The 19,610-nt window shown below is 42.5% G+C and overlaps 1 protein-coding gene across 1 annotated transcript in view; it reads left to right on the plus strand.

Annotated features, from left to right (window-relative positions):
- Positions 1 to 1,067: 1,067 nt before the first annotated feature.
- The window catches only part of LOC309690436 (protein mono-ADP-ribosyltransferase PARP14-like), a gene marked incomplete at both ends in the record, with an annotated part of 34,121 nt that continues 15,578 nt past the window's right edge, over positions 1,068 to 19,610 (plus strand). The window contains 6 exons of the mRNA XM_082507468.1: positions 1,068 to 1,242; positions 1,358 to 1,458; positions 13,895 to 13,925; positions 15,332 to 16,869; positions 17,096 to 17,326; positions 17,472 to 17,693. Of these exons, the coding sequence (XP_082363594.1) occupies positions 1,068 to 1,242; positions 1,358 to 1,458; positions 13,895 to 13,925; positions 15,332 to 16,869; positions 17,096 to 17,326; positions 17,472 to 17,693 (2,298 nt within the window). The remainder of the gene's footprint in view (positions 1,243 to 1,357; positions 1,459 to 13,894; positions 13,926 to 15,331; positions 16,870 to 17,095; positions 17,327 to 17,471; positions 17,694 to 19,610) is intronic.

The following is a 19,610-nucleotide window of genomic DNA, read 5'->3' on the forward strand; positions in this document are numbered from 1 at the left end:
GCAGGTCCTCTCTCCTGTAGCGTTTCTCTTTCTTGCCATTCCTTTACCTTGCTTGTGGAACACACCGGATGGACCACACAGTGCACCTTTGGTTTTTGATCTTTCTTTCCGTGTTGCAATTTTATCTCTTAGGTTCTGCAGAAGAGTCTCTTTATCTGTGCTGTACTTAGTTTGTTGACAGAAGGACTTGACAGCTACTCTGTCACCATATGTAGTTATGCATGACGGATAGCACTGCCTTATCCACCTGCAGACATAAAACATTAAAGAAATGCTATAAATGAAATTCAGTTCCCAGAGGAACCCACCCGAGAGATTAATAAAGTTTTATCTTATAAAAAAAAAAAAAGATTTCGTGAAGTAAGGTTTAAGTAAGATAAGTTCCACCAAGTATTTCGTGCCATGACGTCCACGTTACCATTATTCATGGCAAAGCCAGATAACAATATGACATTTCTAAACATATGTTTACTTGATGTTTAATGAACCTGAACATAATTACAAGAGTTAATATTAAAGGCTTGCATATACAAATTCTGTTTTTCAACAAGTTACTCGCCTTCTCAACTCCAGTGTTTTATGCTATCTTGTTCTTTCACTTACTGAATTTATACGTACTTTGTCTTGTTGCATGTGCATGATGTCCTCTTGTGAGACCTCTCTTGACCGCAGGAAATGCTCTAAATCCTCCTCCATACCGTACCCTTCTGGTACAGAAACAGAACCGAAAAGTAGCAGGATCTTTTGTGAGATCTTGCAAAAGTTCATTAAAAAATTTTTCCCTCCCATGTCCCTTGCAGGGCTCCGTAGTCCGGTAACCGTTGTTTGGGTTACGAGTTTACTTATTTTTCTAATAATTCCACCTATGTAAATATTATATGAAACATTAAAAGCTTTTTGTTTTTTTAAAAATTGCATTTCAACATTTCTAACACTGAGACTTAGAGGTTGTTTTTTTTTAGTTTCCACTTATGGGCGGATACCAGTCCAAGTGTAGTCTACTTATACCAGTGAAGCAGAAAGTGAAAGAGTTTATTCTCCTTTGTGCGTCTTCCCGGCGTCTAACGATGGTCGAGGTATACTCCTATCCTCTGCTCGTCGGATTCGGAGAAACCAACATACCCAGATTAGAAATAATGTTGGAGAAGTACTTTAGTAGTGAGAAATCTGCCGGTGGTGACTGTGAGATCGAGTATGAAAATGGCAGCAGCACAGCGGTAGTGCGCTTCAGGAGAGAGGAGGGTAAGTTTGGCACCATAAAGTGAACTGAAAGTAATAATAACAACAATAATAATAGCTTCTACGCAGTATTATCGGTGGAGTTATTCACTGCAGATTTTTTTCTCTTGTGTCACAGATCAGAAAAATGTTCTGGCGAAAGAGTCTCATCAGATCAGTTTGGAAAAGGGTGTCTTGAAGCTGACGGTTTGTTTACCCACTGAAGAGAAATCTTCACAGGTATTATTCACAATAGGCTGGTGTAATCAAGGGAGATCTGCATACCAGTAAAATGTTCAAGAATAGTTTTGTATTCCCTTGTCAATATAAATACAATAATGTAAAATATAGTAATGTTACACTATTTGTGGGTGGAAGGATTACGATTAGTTTATATTAAACTGATCTCCGTCTTGGTTTTGAGCGGTTTTTCCGATTTTGGAAGTCGCGTGACTTAACATGAACTCAAAGCTGTTCTCGCTGATCTCTCTTCCTTTTTTTGTTTACTTCCCTTTATTTTTAGTCTTTGCACAAAAAAAACCCATTTACAATATAAATATGTGTAGGCTTATTCTTCTTATGACATTTTATATTTTCTTTTCTGGCAACACTTTAACATAAGGCTTACTTGGTACAAAAAAATGAAACATTCATTAAAAGGATATTGGGTCACATTTTCACATAAGAAAGCAGCATCTTTACATGAATCCTTCAGTAGTTCTAAAGATGAAAAAATGATTTTTAATTCAGTCTTCAACCCATTTAGGGAAGGTTTTTTGTTTTGCCATTTACACTGTGGTATTTGCCCATAACATTGCGTGTTTCTGTGTTTCTGCTGCTGGGTATTATCCATTGATTATTTTAAATTGCATTTCTTTAACTTTGGGTGGGATAGGTCATTTCAAAATGTTTATATTTGTTTGTTATTTTAATATTATCCCTTTTAATTTTGTTTTATTGTTGGTAATAAACTAATCATTTGATTCAGGTGGGTTGACCCAGGGTGATATCTAAAACCTGCAGGACACTGGCCCTCGAGGCCTGGAGTTCAACACCCCTGCTCTAGACTATAGAAATAAGATGTTTCCTCCTCCCCCCCCATGTTCAATCCACTTGGCTTTAGACCTCACATATGCTCCTTTAGCCTTATCCAGGTACTTTGTCTAGTTGTTTTTTTTTTTGTTTTTTTTTTTACATCAACAGTGAAGTCCAGGTTTTATTTATTTATTTATTTTTTGCCTGTCCCGTTTGGTTCTTTTGCTATGAGAATTATTGTCTAAAGGCGAGGAAAGATGCCCAACGGATTTACTTTACCAAACTGACCATCCCAGCCTTGCCGTAATGGTCTATTTGATTCACCTTTTATTGTTTATTTTATTTTCACTTGCTAGATATGGGACAGACTTGAATGAGGAAAAGAGAAGGGAGAAAGGAAAACGGGGGGGAAGGGGAAAAAAAACAGTGGAGAAGAGGGACAGGGATAAAGGGCAAAAAAACAAAAACCAACTAAATAAGCAGACAAAAATAAAATAAAATACATATATCAATCACCTGTTGAGAAAGAAAAGTTGGAATGTTACATTTCAGACACTTCGATAAGTCTTCACATATCTCGCGCCAAAACTTCTGAACTGGTGGACAGAACCAAAGAGCGTGGATATAATTGTCCGGTGTATTGGTTTGACAGTGTGAGCAGTTGTTGGTAGACATAAAGCTCTTGAACATCCGATGACCTGTATAGTGCACTCTATGTAGTATTTGTATTGAATTAATTGAAGACTGGGATTTCTAATTAGATGAAAGGTTTTTAAGCAAATCTGAGACCAGAAGTTTAGGTCTAAGTTAACTGATAAATCCGCTTCCCATTTTGCAATAGGAAGTGATATTGAGCTGATCAGCTCCATCACCTAGTGGGGGTGGGGGGTCATAGTTTGGTCCCGCCTTCACTGTTGTGATTGGTGTGGGGGTAGGGACAGGCTTAGGGCGTCGGGGGGTTCCCCGGAGGCATCTTCCTTGGGGGGCTCAACCCGGGGTAGCGGTCATGTCCGGTTAGGGGCTCTGTTGGCTCTCAGGTGACTGTTTCCTCGCGGCTGCGTGCAGCGGGGCTAGGGGAGGGTCTGTGCTGACGGACGTGGGTTACTGACCTGGTAGCCTGGCTGCCCCTGGGTGGGTCCGGGATGGGCGTGAGGTTCTGGGGGCGCTCCGTCTCTGGGCTGGGGCCCGGGCCGGGCCTCGGGGGCTTGGGTCCTGGTTGGTGTGTTGCCGGGGTTGTGGGCGGGTGGGTGCATGGGGGCCCAGCCCTGGAGCAGGGTGCCGCCGGTGCATCGAGCCACCTGGGGGGCTCTTCAACTGGTGGGGAAGATTGTCACATCTCGCAGGAGCTTTCCTCTCCTCAGGAGCTCTCTCTGCAGGAGGGGGAGACACAGGAGAGGTGGAGGAAGATCTCAGCCTGGGTGTTTATTGTCTTATGTAGTCTGGAAGATGAGTGGATGGTGGGGTGGGTGCAGTTTTCTCTGTGGTGGGGTTGGGTGGACTGTCCCGGGCTCTGTGGGGCCGGGAGGCGCTGCTGCGCTGGGCCCCGGTCTGGATGGGCCTGGGCCCCCTTTCCCTGGCGGGTCGCGGAGTATGGGGGTGCCTACTGGGGTCAGCGGGGGAGCTGGCCCCAGGGAGGGGTCACTTGCCCCTCCCTTCCTTCCCTCCCCATCTCCAGCTGCCTCCCTCTTCCCGCTCCACCACAACCACCCACACATGCAGGACCTTGGAGTAGGGGTATGTCACCAGGGTGCAGATGAGGCTACCCCCCCCTGTCCCCTTCTGGCTGCCTCTGCCTCAATTTTATCCCACAACTTAGACATTCACATTACTCACACTCTCATTACACATACATATAGGATCTTGGGGGTGGGCATGATACACGGAATCCAAAGTACCATGAGGGTGTACACCCCACCCCTGGCATCGTTGCCCACCTCTCAATGTTAAATACACGTAGACATTGAGGGCTAGCAGGACGGACCATGCGCTTACCTGCTGCTCTCTGGCAGGTAGCTCCATGCCCTCCTGGGTTTTAAATGCACCTTAGAACACACATGCATCAACACTACAATGAGCGGGTGGAGGGAGGTTTGGAGTCTTCTCTCACCCCCATTCTCTGCGACCTGCTGGAGCGGGGGGGGGGGGGGGGGGCTAGGAGGAGGAGTTGGCCGTCCGACTGCGGTCTGGAGTGTGGGGCCTCCCTGCTGCTGCGGAGTCGGGGCGGTCTGCCTCCCCCCACCGCAGGGAAAAGGGTAACACCACCTGGGTCTGGGTGCAGTTTCCCCCTCCGGCAAGGGTACCTAGACCCCGTTTGTTGAGTACGCTTGGGGAGTGTGATAGTGTGTACAGCGTCTCTTTATGTCTCTCTCCACGTTGGTTGAGTGTGGAGTAAGTGCATATGAGAGCATGAGGGTGGGAATGGATGTTTGTATATGTGTGTGCCTGTATTTCTGTGTCTATATGTCAGGTTGGGTGTCAGGCGCCACCTCTCTGGGGACATCTTAGGCCCTCCAAGGTTTGGAGGCCTATCTCCCCCTACCACCACTTCCCCTGCCAGTGGCGGACTCCCTCAGACATCGGTGCGTTGGTGGTTCTTTGTGTCCGGGGATGGGCGTCCAGGTACACACCGGCTCACTCCTTGGCGGCCGCTTATCGGGGCCTGGAGCCTGGGGCTCGCTCGGGCCACTTCGGAGGTGGGGTGCCCCCGGCCTCTCGGCCTGGGGCTCGGTCACTCAGGCACGGCTGGCTGCCGGCGGAGCTCACGGGCGCGTCACTGCAACCCCCCCTGGCTTCTGCTCCGCGGCTGCTGAGTGAGCCCTCATCTGGGACTCTCCTCAGCTCTTTCTGGGACAGTGGCGCGGCTGCCCCTCTGTTGGTCTTCCTTGGTCTCTTGTGTTCTGAGGGCTTCTGGATGTCTGGAGTTTTGATCTCCTCCATACCTGCTTCATGCCCTGGAGGACGGGGCTGTGGCCCCCCCACACCCTCTAGCAGATCATTACATGAAGGAACCTTTTTAAAAAAAAAAAACAAGCGCGTCCATGCTCACAGGTGTACACACGGGTGATCACACCCACAAACTACACCCTTTTTGGCTCCTACCTCAAAGCACACTGTGTTCTGTTGATCTTATGTGCTGCACAATAATGTTTAATATTTAGTATTTGCTGTCATATTCCCATATATATATACATACTATCAAGATGGCGCCGAGTATGGCAGCCTCGTCGCGAGCTCCCCCAAGCAACGGCTTTCTTCTGTGTTTAATTTTACTTTTCCTTTATTTTTTCACGAGCAGCACTTGTCTCCTTGTGTACGACCGACAAACCTTACTGGACATAAAAGACGGTCTTTCTTATAACTTTCCGGAGTTCAAGTTTTGCAACACGGACGCTCCGTTTGCAGACCCCCCATTCATCTCACCTGAGACGCCTTTGTTCTCTGGCCCTGGAGGCCGCAAACGCCGACGCAGAGGGAGAAGATCTGGCGTTCTGGTTCGACTGAGACGGCGCACTTACAGACCACCGTTACCCAGTTTATTACTGGCTAATATGCAGTCTCTGGAGAACAAGCTGTGCGAGCTTCGGGCACGGATCTCATTCCAGCGAGAGATGCGGGACTGCTGCGTGATCTGCCTCACAGAAACCTGGCTATCGGACAAAGTACCGGACTCCGCAATACAACTGCCGGGGTTCTCTGTGCACCGCGCGGACAGGTCACAGGATCTTACTGGGAAAAGCAGAGGCGGTGGTGTGTGTTTCATGATCAACAACAGCTGGTGTGATTATGCGAACGTGCACCCGGTCAAATCCTTCTGCTCACCGGACCTGGAGTACCTGATGATTAAGTGCCGGCCATTCTGGCTACCGAGGGAATTTACAGCAGTGATTATTACGGCTGTTTACATTCCCCCACAAGCCGACACTGACCGTGCACTCAGGGAACTGTACAGCGCGATCAGCAGCGAGGAAACCGCACACCCAGAGGCAGCGTTTATCACAGCCGGAGACTTTAATAAGGGAAACCTGAAGAAAGTCTCACCAAAACTCCATCAACACATCCTTTTCAACACACGTGGAAACCGGCAACTCGACCACTGTTACACCTCTTTCCGGGATGCGTACAAAGCCCTCCCCCGCGCCCCATTCGGCCAATCAGATCACTGCTCCATCCTGCTCCTGCCCGCCTACAGGCAGAAGCTGAAACAGGAAGCTCCAACCCGGAGGGCGGTGCACTGTTGGACGGACCAATCGGAGTCTGCGCTGCGGGACTGTTTTGATCACGCGGACTGGGAAATGTTTCACGTGGCCGCCAGAGACATTGATGAATACACAGACTCAGTCTGTGGATTTATCAGGAAATGCGTGGAAGATGTCGTCCCATCCAGAACAGTCAAATCCTTCCCAAATCAAAAACCCTGGATTAACGGAGATGTTCGCGCGGCACGGAACACCGCCTTTGCCTCCGCGAACACATCGGACTACAAACACGCACATTACCAACTCCGGAAGACGATCAAAGCAGCCAGACGTGAGTACAGGGACAGGGTGGAACAACAGTTTGACAACCCTCGGAGTATGTGGCAGGGACTAAACACGATCACAGACTTTAGAGGGAAAACCAGCACACCGCAGACCACGGCCTCTCTGTGTGAGGATCTAAACGTATTCTACGCTAGATTCGACACAGCGAACACCATGAGACCGGACAGTGTGCGCACCGCGGATGACGTCAGTGCGCACACTGTGTCTGAGGAGGATGTGCGGAAGTGCTTCAGGAAGGTGAACGCACGCAAAGCTACTGGTCCGGACAGGATTCCCGGCCGCGTCCTCAGGTCATGCGCGGCTCAGCTGGCTGGAGTGTTCACGCACATCTTCAACCTTTCCCTCTCTCTGTCTGTAGTCCCAGCCTGCTTCAAAATGGCCACCATCGTCCCTGTACCCAAATCCTCCACCATCTCCTCATTGAACGACTGGCGACCTGTAGCCCTGACCCCCATCGTAAGCAAATGCTTCGAGAAGCTGGTCAGGGACTTCATCTGCTCTGCACTACCCGACTCACTGGACCCTCTACAGTTTGCATACCGCCACAACAGGTCCACTGATGATGCCATAGCCCTGACACTACACACTGCCCTGTCACACCTGGAGAAGAGAGACACGTATGTGAGAATGCTGTTTGTAGATTACAGCTCAGCATTCAATACCATCGTTCCCTCGAAGCTGGACAGGAAACTGCAGGATCTAGGACTGAGCAGCTCCCTCTGCAGCTGGATCCTTAGCTTCCTGTCTGACAGACGCCAGGTGGTCAGACTGGGCAGCATCACCTCATCCCCCATCACACTGAACACTGGTGCTCCACAGGGGTGTGTACTGAGCCCTCTCCTGTACTCACTCTACACCTACGACTGCACAGCCACTAACAACTCCAACATCATTGTGAAGTTTGCGGACGACACTACAGTGGTGGGTCTTATCACCAACGGTGATGAGACGGCTTACAGGGAGGAGGTCAGCGCCCTGACCCACTGGTGTCAAGACAACCATCTCACCCTCAACGTCGCAAAGACAAAGGAGTTGATAGTGGACTTCCGGAGGTGCAGAGAAGTACACACCCCCATCACCATCAACGGCGCTGCTGTGGAGAGAGTGAGCAGCTTCCGGTTCCTTGGCGTACACTTGGCTGAGGATCTTACGTGGTCAGTACACACAAACAAAACAGTAAAGAAGGCACAGCAGCGCCTCTTCTTTCTCAGGAGACTGAAAAGATTCGGCATGAGCCCCCGCATCCTCAGGACCTTCTATCACTGTGCCATTGAGAGCATCCTCACTGGATGCATCACCACCTGGTATGGCAACAGCACCGCCTACAACTGCAAAGCTCTCCAGCGAGTAGTGCGGTGCTCTGAACGGATAATTGGAGGTGAGCTTCCCTCCCTCCAAGACATCTACAGGAAGCGCTGCCTGAGGAAAGCGGGGAGGATCATCAAGGACTCCAGTCACCCCAGCCATAAACTGTTCAGACTGCTTCCATCAGGAAGGAGGTTCTGCAGCATCCGGTCCCGTACCAGCAGACTGAGAGACAGCTTCTTCCATCAGGCCATCAGACTGCTGAACACGTCATAGACACCTCAGCTTCACTACTGGAACTTCAACATTATGCACTCCACACTGTATATAAATGCCACTTGTTTTGCACATATTCAACTCTGTATATTTTATATATTTTATTATTATTATTATTATTATTATTATTATTTTATTTTTTTTACTATTTAATTTGTAAAAATGTGTATACACACACACACACACACACACACACACACACACACACACGTAGGAAAATATTTAGTATACACATCCAGAAATGCATACACTATTATATATTGTACATATATTTATTAGTTTCAGGTTGGCCATTCTTGTATTTTGCTCGTTTGTGTTGTTGTGTTTGCACATCTCTGTTGCTTGTGGGGCTCGCACACAAGAATTTCACTCGCATGTGCTGTGCCAGTGTGCCTGCACATGTGATGTGACAATAAAAGTGATTTGATTTGATTTGATTTGATATATCATTGTGATGTTGTTTATTCTATTACTCTTGTTCTCTTCTGCTTGTTTTCTTTTTCCTTTCTCAGCAGGTGATCCAGGTGATTGATATATGCATTTTTTTCTGCTCATTCTGTTGGTTTTTGTTTTTTGCCCTTCTCCCCCGTCCCTCTTCTCAGCTGTTTCTCTTTCCCTCTTTCTTTCTCCCCTTCTTTCCCCCAGTCAAGTCTGTCCCGTATTCAGTAAGTGAAAATAAAATAAACAATAAAAGGTGAATCAAATGGACCATTACGGCAAGGCTGGGATGGTCAATTTGGTAAAGTAAATCCGTTGGGCATCTTTCTTTGCCTTTAGACAACAATTCTGATGGCAAAAGAGCCAAACGGGACAGGCAAAAAAAAAAAAAAAAAGAAAAAGAAAAAGGAAGTGATATTGATTCATCTGTTTTAGAAAGCATTCTGTATATTTTGGATAGTAATTTGGGGGTTTTAAGAGTAAGAAATTGAACCACACTTGGTGGTGTTTGTAGTTCAACTTGACCCGGTTTAAATTTCTTTTTTACTATGGATTTAATTTGTTGATATTCTAAAATTCTTTTCTTGTTGATCCCATATTGTGTAACTAGTCCGTCAAACGTAATAAAGTCTGTTCCTTCTAGTACATGTTCTAAATATTTGATTCCTTTACCACTCCAATCTGAAAAGTTTATCATATTATTGTTTTGTAATATGTCAGGGTTGTTCCAGATAGGTGTACGTTTGCATGGGATTAATGAAGACGCCGTCAATTTTAGAAACTCCCACCATGCTGTCAGAGAAGAGCTGATGTTGATGCTTTTGAAGCATTCATGTCGTTGGATGTTTGAGCTGATAAATGGTAGGTCTGAGATCTCTAGATTATTGCAAAGTGCTTGTTCTACATCTAGCCAAGGTTCATCTAAGAGGGTATGTTTTAGCCATCCTGAGATAAACTGAAGCCTGTTGGCTAAGAAGTAGTGCTGAAAGTTAGGTAGTTCTAGTCCTCCTTTATCCTTGGTCTTTTGTAGTGTTTTTAAGCTGATACGTGGGGGTTTATTTTTCCAAAGGAATTTGGACATACATGAATCTAGAGATCTGAACCAATCTTGTGGCAGTTTAGTTGGGATCATTGAGAATAAATAAATTTTTGGTAAGACCATCATTTTTATAGCGGCAACCCTTCCCATGAGTGATATGGGTAGACATTTCCATCTAACCAGATCATCTTCTACCTTCTTTAAAAGTGGGATATGGTTTAATTTAGTTAGATCTGCAAGCTTGGGAGAAACATTAATACCTAAATATTTTATATTTCCCGATTGCAGTGGTGTAGAAGAGGAATTATGGAAGGAGCAATTAATCGGTAGGACTGTAGATTTTGACCAGTTAATTGAGTAATCTGATATTCTTGCAAAAGAGTTTATCAATTAAATCACCCCAGAGATATTGGTTTGTGAATTTTGGAGAAAGAGTAACACATCATCCGCATAAAGGCTGATTTTATGTTCCACGTTCTTGCATTTTATGCCCTTAATTACTGAATTCTGTCTAATTGCTGCTGCTAGTGGTTCAATAAAAATTGCAAACAGTGAAGGGGAGAGTGGGCATCCCTGCCTGGTGCCCCTCAGGAGACAGAAGCTGGAGGATGTCTGGTCATTTGTTCTAACACAAGCTGTTGGGGAATTATATAATATTTTTAACCAGTTTATGAAAGAGGATCCAAAACCAAATTTGTGTAAAGTTGCAAATAGAAATTTCCAGTTAACTCTGTCAAATGCTTTTTCTGCATCTAAAGAAAATATTGTAGTTTCAATGTTTTTACTGCATGAGTAGTCTATCAAATTTAGTAATCTACGTGTATTTGTTGATGAGTGCCTACCTTTTATGAAACCAGTTTGGTCAGGATGAATTAAGAGGGGGGTTATTTTCTCCAGTCTCTTCGAGAGAGCTTTGCAGATTATTTTAAGGTCTACATTTATAAGAGATATTGGACGATAGCTTGAGGGATATACAGGGTCTTTGCCTGGTTTTAGCAGGAGATTAATGTTTGCAGAATTCATATTTGATGGAAGTCTGCCCTTTTCTTTGATTTCCAACAATGTTCTGTAGAAAACTGGTGCTAGAATCAACCAGAATTCTGCAGGAAAACCGTCTGGACCTGGAGCCTTATTATTGGGCATACTTATCAGAGCTTCCTGGAGTTCACCTGATGTCAGTGGCGAATCCAGTGCCATTGCTTGAGTGTCCAATAATTTTGGAAGAGTTATGTTGTCCAATAACTGATCAATTTCCTTTTTAGATGGGTTTATTTGTGGTGAATACAACGTTTTATAGAAATCCCTGAAAATGTTGTTTATTTGTTTCGGTTCATATATTGTGTTCCCAGATGAATCTTGAACAGCACATATAGTTGTTTTTTCTTCATTTATTTTTAGCTGGTTTGCTAGAAATTGACCGGATTTATTACCATGTTCATAATTTTGTAGGCGTAGTCTTTGTACTAAGAATTTTTTTTTTTATCAATTATCTCATTTAATTCTAGTTTTGTTTTGCGTATTTTGTTCAATGTTTCCTGATCTTGGTGGGACGCGTAGGCTTCTTCTAGTGATTTGATGGTTTTTTCTAATTCCTGAATATTTTTGTTTTCTTTTTTCTTGTTATGTGATGAGGAAGAAATTATTTTACCTCTCATCACAGCTTTCCCTGCTTCCCATAGAACAGAAGCTGATGTTTCGGGAGTGTCATTATAGTTCAAATATGAAGTCCACTCTTTTTTAAAATATTTAATAAAGTCTTCATCTTTAAGTAGTGATGTATTAAATCTCCAGTTTTTACTTGGCGTAGTATTATTCTTGTGCATTAGTGTTAAAGATACAGGAGCGTGATCGCTGACACCTATAGGGTGAATCTCAGTGTCTGAAATGTCGCTCAGCAGTGAGCTGCTGACCAAAAAATAATCACCTCCAAGAACAAGTGTGCCATCTAAGTGTTCAGAGAGTGCACTGAAAAAACCGTGAAAGAATGAGATAGATATCTATTTATTTATTTATTTTTAAAGACTGAGACTCTACAGTACGCAGTGGTAGCATCTCTTCCACAATGTAGCCTTCAATCATTTTTTTAAGCTCACCTTCAGATGCTTTCTGTGCTGCTAAAGTAAAATCAAGTTTTGCCTGCTTAGCAGGAGTTGCCGCGGTGTTATCCATGGATGATGAACAAGGATCACTCAGAAGTGTTCATCTATGCTCTCGTGTCAGGTGCTTCAGTAGATTACTCGTGCTATTAACAGCAGCTGATAGTTTTTTCTCCCCAGGACATAGCTTACATATTACTGTAATATTCTTGTCTGCTTGTTTCAGAAAAGTGAAGAGACGGGAATATGTCCATTTCATAAAATGGACATATTCCTGTTGCCCATTCCCAATCAGGGAATGGGCAACAGGAGGGAAACACAGCTGGGGCAAATCAGGCCTAACGAGACAAAGGAAGCAAAACCAGATGCATTTACATGAGACACGGACTTTCAAAGTAAAACAGGAAACATAACGCAGACTGAGCTTACAGACACTGGCTGTATCCCAATTCAGGGTCTGCAGCCTTAAAGTACGCAGCCTCAGATTTGCACATAAATAAGTGACATAATATTCAGTACTTAAAGTTTACTCTTCGGGCGCCCCTCATCATTTTTTCGGCAAAATTATCCACACCCACCGCCGCGCTATGCATTCTGGGATATGTTGGGCCACGAAGTCTACACCGCATTCTAATAATGCAAGGCAAGGCAAACATTCTAAACAACAGAATGTTTGCCTTGATTTCTTTGCAAAATAAAAACGTGGCCTTATGTTTAACGCTGTTTTTAAGCCTCAAACATTTAAAGAACTTATTAGAACAGCCAAATAAAAGGTGAAGAAAAGGAAATAACAAAATACAAAACAAGAACAATACCAGCTTCTTTTGGCCCTTAGAGAAGAAAAAGAATGCTTCAAGCAGGAATAAGCCTAGTGTCCTACATATGTCATTATAACAATACTCATACACATTATCAAAGTACTACCCTGTTTTTATGAGTAGCAATTATAACTCCCTCTAGCTCAACACATAGCTAAAACATTGCTTTGCAACCCTCACATTTTTTTTCTTTTTTTTTTACTTAACTTGTAGTGACTTTTTTAAGTGTATCTCACAGATCGATTCAAATTCAAATTCAAATTCAAATTTTATTTGTCACGTACACAGTCATACACAGTACGATATGTAGTGAAATGCTTGGACAACTGCTTGTGACCTAAAGAAAACAAAAAAGGAAAAGGCTATGAATAAGATGGGAAATAAATATGAAAAATTAAAAAGGGTAAATTTAACTAGGAAGGAATAAAATATAAATTAAGGTTAAAAATGAAATAACTGTACAACACAAATTAGAATGAAGGGTAAATTTAACTGGGAGAATAAGATAAAATATATAAATTAAAGTTGAAAATAAAATAACTGTACAACAAAATACACAATATAGAACTATATAAGAATGTATGAAGAAATATAAATATTCTTTTACTGTCTATTATAGCATAACCCTCCTTTAGGAATGCTCTTCTGCTGTTGTTTCATACTTCCTGTACCTTTATGGGCTCAAAATGTTGTCATAAATATTTTGTACTTGTAGATCAAATGCGCATTTGTGAACTGTGTTTTGTAACCTTGTAAACCAAAATATGTGAAAATTTTATATTTGTGCATCAACAGATGAGAATATAAGTTACAGATTTTTTGTTAAGGTCTGCTTACAGATACAAAGCAAAAAACTATGTGTAAAACTCTGCGCTCAGGCTCCCTGGCTGTGTGTAACTCTCAGCTTACATGTACAAAATTTGACCCGATTTTTCTTCCTTGCAGCTGATTGGTCAATGTCAATCGGTCAATCACAAATTTAGCAATCCAATCAGAGAACAGATGGGTTTGGCTTTTTGGCTAGATTACTTTTAAGACCAACAGCTATTTATGGCACTGGTCACACAAGACTTCAGTATAATAAAAAAAATGGTGAATAAAATGTATATTTTTATTTGTTCCACACAGGAAGTCCAATTGGATAAAAACAACATGAAATGTAAGTACTGAAATATCCAACACACCAATCATGTGCCATGCATGCAGTGTTGGGAAGGTGCAGTGTTTTAAAATGTATTCCACTACAGATTACAGAATACATGTCCCAGAATGTATTTTGTAACGTATTCTGTTACATTACTCAATCAGAGTAACATATTTTGAATACTTTGGATTACTTAATATATTATCATGCTTTTTACAGCTACATGAATGTACTATTACTGTGTGATTTATTACTATTACTGAAGGTTACTCGCCATGCCAATACCAACTAGATTTTTAAATCTTAATATAAAATGAGTAACAGTAGGGTGGACCCTTGGCAGCAATCTCATAACGAAAACTATTCCGCGCATATATAAAACAGGTTCACGGCTCCGAACCGTAGTAAAGGGACCTGTGGCTAATACATTGGGTTCCGTGTCAGGCTCATAACCAAAAACTAGCTTTACTTTGTTGTCTGGGTTAACTTTGCTAGTGAGAGACAGAGAGAGGCATTGAAAGGCTGCTCCAACTGAACTTATTGTTTCGGAGGAAAACACGAACACGGTGTACAGTCGAGTCTTAATAGCTTACTTACAACTGGGCTCGTCAGGCACTCTTCTTGGCTGCAGTGGTTATTATTATATTTGCATGCTTCCAGCTCCCGTTTCTGGTCAGTGACACCTAGTATTTTTTGACTCTCCTTTATATCCCTGCCTCGTGCTCACAAGACACATAGCGGGTATGGCAGTCCATTCTCCCTGCAGCACGATGAAGCAAACATTCTTTAGGGCAGCGGTTCCAAAGCTTTTTTGAGCCATGGACCGGCCTTTAAGGCAACAAAATAATACTATATAATAATAATAATACAACAAAATAATTACAAAAGTACAATTACCAAAAAAACAGAAGATTAATTCATAACACACGGGAAAAGACCCAGAGAAACCGAGTTAGCAATAAAAATGATAAATAAAATAAAATAAAAACCAATAGAACTCCTGAAAACCATACATTTCATACCCGAGCCCCAACTCGCAGCTCGGTACCAAACGACTCACGGACCGGAACCGGTCCATTGCCCAGGGGTTGGGGGACCACTGCTTTAGGAATATGCCTCATATTAAATTAATTTTTGACTAATAATTTAAAAAAAATATTTCTTCATGTCATTAAGCGGGCCGCAAGTGAGGCCGCGAGATTGCAATACAGGCATTACAAAGTAACTGTATTCTGAATTCCACCTTTTTAAACAGTAACAGTAAAGGAATACAGTTACTCATATTTTGTACTCTAAATATGTAACACTGGTACTTGTATTCCGTTACTCCCCAACACTGCATGCAGTGAACAGGAAGAAAAAGTCTTTCATATCTACAGTGTTTCACATGTTTTTCAAGGTTTTTGTTTTTTTTATTACAGCTGTTGAAAAGAATGAAGAGGCCACAGTTAATTGGTTTTCTAAATATTTTAAAAGAGCCCTCTATGGCAAAGAAAAGCCTTCACTAAAACTTCCTGCTGCCATCTCAGAGCCCATTGACAGTGCTATCCTGAGATACCTAGCTAAAAATAAATCAGCAGCACAGACCATTTGTAGTGAAATGGAAAAACATTTCTGCATCGTCAAGCTCCACCAAACCACTGTGACCTTGAGTCCTGTATCTTCTCTACTAAAGCAAAAGGATGCCAAAGCCATCATCAAAGAATGGACTGATACTGTGAAGTCAGCGTTTGCACAATCTGTGTCAAAGTTCAAATCTGTGAAGTTCTGTCCAGATTCAGATGCATGGAAAGAGTCTGAGAAAAAGATCAGAGAGATGCTACTGAATGAAAATGTGATCGTAGTACCTGATAAAAACAGAGGTGCTTTATCAGTGGCTGGTCCTGTTAGTGATGTCGACAGACTGGAGAAATCTCTTTCTGAAATTATTAACAAGATCCACAGGGACAAATCAAGTAAAACCGAAGAGATCAAAGTGTCACCATCAGTTTTTCATCTCCTATGTCAGGATGGCCTCATGGACAAACTTCTACTTGTGTATCCAGAACTCAAATTGTCACCAGAGAGTCCTAATCTGAAAATAACTGGCTTAGGGGAAGAGATTAATGCAGCAATCAATGCTATATTTGATGCAGTACTTGCATTAAAACGACAGAATCTGGAAATAGATAAATATGTGCTTGAACTGTTGAAGGATGAGCAACAAGAGGAGCTTACAGGTGCTCTCCTCACATCTCATCAAATAAACGCAGCGTTTGAAATCAGTGGAAACAGGGTGCAGCTCCTTGCTGTGTCTGACACAGATCTGTCTCATGCTCAGGACCATCTAGGACAGCTGTTAACATCTCAGTACATTAATGTTGAAGACAGTAATGTCCTGAAGAAGCCAGAGTGGCAGCAGCTGGTCAGTCACTTAGAGCAGGCTAACAGTAAGAAATGCAGAACTCGAATCAACACAACTGCTCAACAAGTCGTGGTGTCAGGCTACAAGGATAGTGTCAAAAATGTTCAGCATCAGCTTGGTGTCTTCTTAACACAGAACGCTCACATAGAAGAAACTGTTGTGGTCAAAGCTAATGCTGTCGTTGAATACTTGAAACATTTCAACACATCTTGGATGGAGAAAGTGAAAGACAAGGTGAGAGTGTCCTACAGAAATGAGGCCATCTGTCTGAGTGGATCCAGAGTGAATGTGACACATTGCAAGACTGTGGTTGAAGGTGCCGTCTCTGCTGTAGTCTTTGACAGTCTGAATGTTTACAAGTCTGGAGTGAAGAAGCTCTTCCAGGAAAATGAAGCGCTGTATGTTTCCTCAATCAAAACTAAAACTGGTTGCCTGGTTCAACTAGTCGATAGGCCAGTTCTGCAGCCTACTGGATCTGACCAGTACTTGTATCATATACAGTCCAAAGAGGGTCTGGACATCCTTCTTACAAAGGGAAATATAGAGGCTACCATGGTAATTTGGATTCTTATTATACTTAATCCAGAGCACGTAGTTACTTTATGCCAGATTTTTTACTCACACAAGATGCCAGACTACAAGAGTACACATGTAGATTAACTAATCACCCTATCCTCTAGTTATAAATTATCTTTAATAGTGAAGGGTTTGACGGTTTCTTTTATTATTGTTTTTTGTTTTATTGTTTATAATAGTTATGTTCACTTTCATAAACTTTTAGACAGAGGTGATTGTGAACAGTGTGCCTCCAAACCTCAACCTGAACAGAGGTGCAGTTTCAAAAGCCATCTTGCGTGCAGCTGGACCCAAACTTCAGCAGTCAATAAATGCACAGGGTGCTACTGGAAATGTTGGTGAGATCATTGTTACTGAGGGCTGCCAACTAAAGAACAAAAAGGTTTTTCACACAGTTGCACCTCACTGGGATAATGGACAAGGCACATCTGAAGAGGTAATGTATTTCATCATAAATAATATATTTTAAATAATCTCTACAGTCTAAAATTGATGACATATGAATATTACTGAAACTAAATGTCATTATATTTATTACTATCATTATTATTATTAAATAGTATTTATTTGTTGCCTTACAGTGTTTGCAAGGAATCTTTATGGATTGTTTGGACATGGCAGAGAATAATAATCTAACCTCCATATCCTTGCCAGCAATTGGCACTGGAGACCTGTGTTTCCCAACAGCTGTCGTAGCCTCCTTGATGTTGGATAAAATCTTAGAGTTTAGCAAAAAGAGAAAACCCAAGCACCTGAAGAAGGTTCATATTGTACTTTACCCCAGTGATAGACAGTGTATTCAGGTAAGAAAAGCTTGCACATTAATATATCACATTCAAATACACAGCAAGTCAAGTTTTTATTTGAACATTGGCTGCTTTTCCCTTGATTTTCACTCCAGTTCTTGTATCTGGCAATTTTCAGCAGAATATTTTTTTTAATTTGTTTTGTTTCTTTTGGCGCTTTACACTGATCTATGAATCATCCAAGCATAACAAAGGCAACTAACTGTTTTGTATTCACATCTTAGTCAAGAACCAACTTTAAATTATTTTTCTTTAAGCATGTCATCTGTTCCCATTTCTTTGCCTGACTACATAAAATATCACAGATAACACAGTTAGACAAACATAAAACAGGATTTTTCACAATTATATTCAAGCTGAAAACTTGGCATCTCAAAATGGTGCACAGTTTGTTCTTCAAAAAAATCTGAGAAAAATGGACAAGTGGAGGACAACGGAAGAAGTGGTGTGCATCTTCTTCTAGATTCAACAAGGTGCAAGAAACATTCCTCGGAGATTCTGGGCCATACTGATATAATAGCAAATGTAATAATGATGTAAAAACATATATAAATTATATAATTATATATATAAATTGGCTCCATCTTCAGCTTTAGATGTATAATTTTATGGCCCCCTTGTGAATCACTACCTTATCATGGTAGAGGAGTTTGTGTGTCCCAGGGATCCAAGAGGCTATCTTGTCGGTAGAGTCTCCCATGGTAAATTGGTCCTGGGTGAGGGACCAGACAAAGAGTGATTTTAAAAAAACCCTAAGAGAAGAAAATCCCGGGAATAGTTCACTCTGCCTGGGATAGGGTTACAAAATCAGCTACTGTGGCATGGAACATTACCTCTCTGATGGGAAAGGAGCCTGAGCTAGTACTTGAGGTCAAGAGGTACCAGCTAGATATAGTTTGGTTAATTTCAATTCAATTCAATTCAATTTTATTTATATAGCGCCAAATCACAACAAAAGTCGCCTCAAGGCGCTTCATAGATACAGAGAAAAACCCAACAATCATATGACCCCCTATGAGCAAGCACTTTGGCGACAGTGGGAAGGAAAAACTCCCTTTTAACAGGAAGAAACCTCCGGCAGAACCAGGCTCAGGGAGGGGCGGCCATCTGCTGCGACCGGTTGGGGTGAGAGAAGGAAGACAGGATAAAGACATGCTGTGGAAGAGAGACAGAGGTTAATAACAGATATGATTCAATGCAGAGAGGTCTATTAATACATAGTGAGTGAGAAAGGTGACTGGAAAGGAAAAACTCAATGCATCATGGGAATCCCCCGGCAGCCTACATCTATTGCAGCATAACAAAGGGAGGATTCAGGGTCACCTGGTCCAGCCCTAACTATATGCTTTAGAAAAAAGGAAAGTTTTAAGCCTAATCTTAAAAGTAGAGATAGTGTCTGTCTCCCGAATCCAAACTGGAAGCTGGTTCCACAGAAGAGGGGCCTGAAAACTGAAGGCTCTCCCTCCCATTCTACTTTTAAATACTCTAGGAACAACAAGTAGGCCTGCAGAGCGAGAGCGGAGCGCTCTAATAGGGTGATATGGTACTACAAGGTCATTAAGATAAGATGGGGCCTGATTATTTAAGACCTTGTATGTGAGGAGCAGGATTTTGAATTCAATTCTGGATTTAACAGGAAGCCAATGAAGGGAAGCCAAAACAGGAGAAATATGCTCTCTCTTTCTAGTCCCTGTCAGGACTCTTGCTGCAGCATTTTGGATTAGCTGAAGGCTTTTCAGTGAGTTTTTTGGACATCCTGATAATAATGAATTACAGTAGTCCAGCCTGGAAGTAATAAATGCATGAACTAGTTTTTCAGCGTCACTCTGAGACAGGATATTTCTAATTTTAGAGATGTTGCGCAAATGGAAGAAAGCAGTCTTACATATTTGTTTAATATGTGCGTTGAAGGAC

The sequence above is a fragment of the Aulonocara stuartgranti genome (assembly GCF_965226115.1).
Source record: "Aulonocara stuartgranti genome assembly, chromosome: 16".
NCBI classification, from domain to species: Eukaryota; Metazoa; Chordata; class Actinopteri; order Cichliformes; family Cichlidae; genus Aulonocara; species Aulonocara stuartgranti.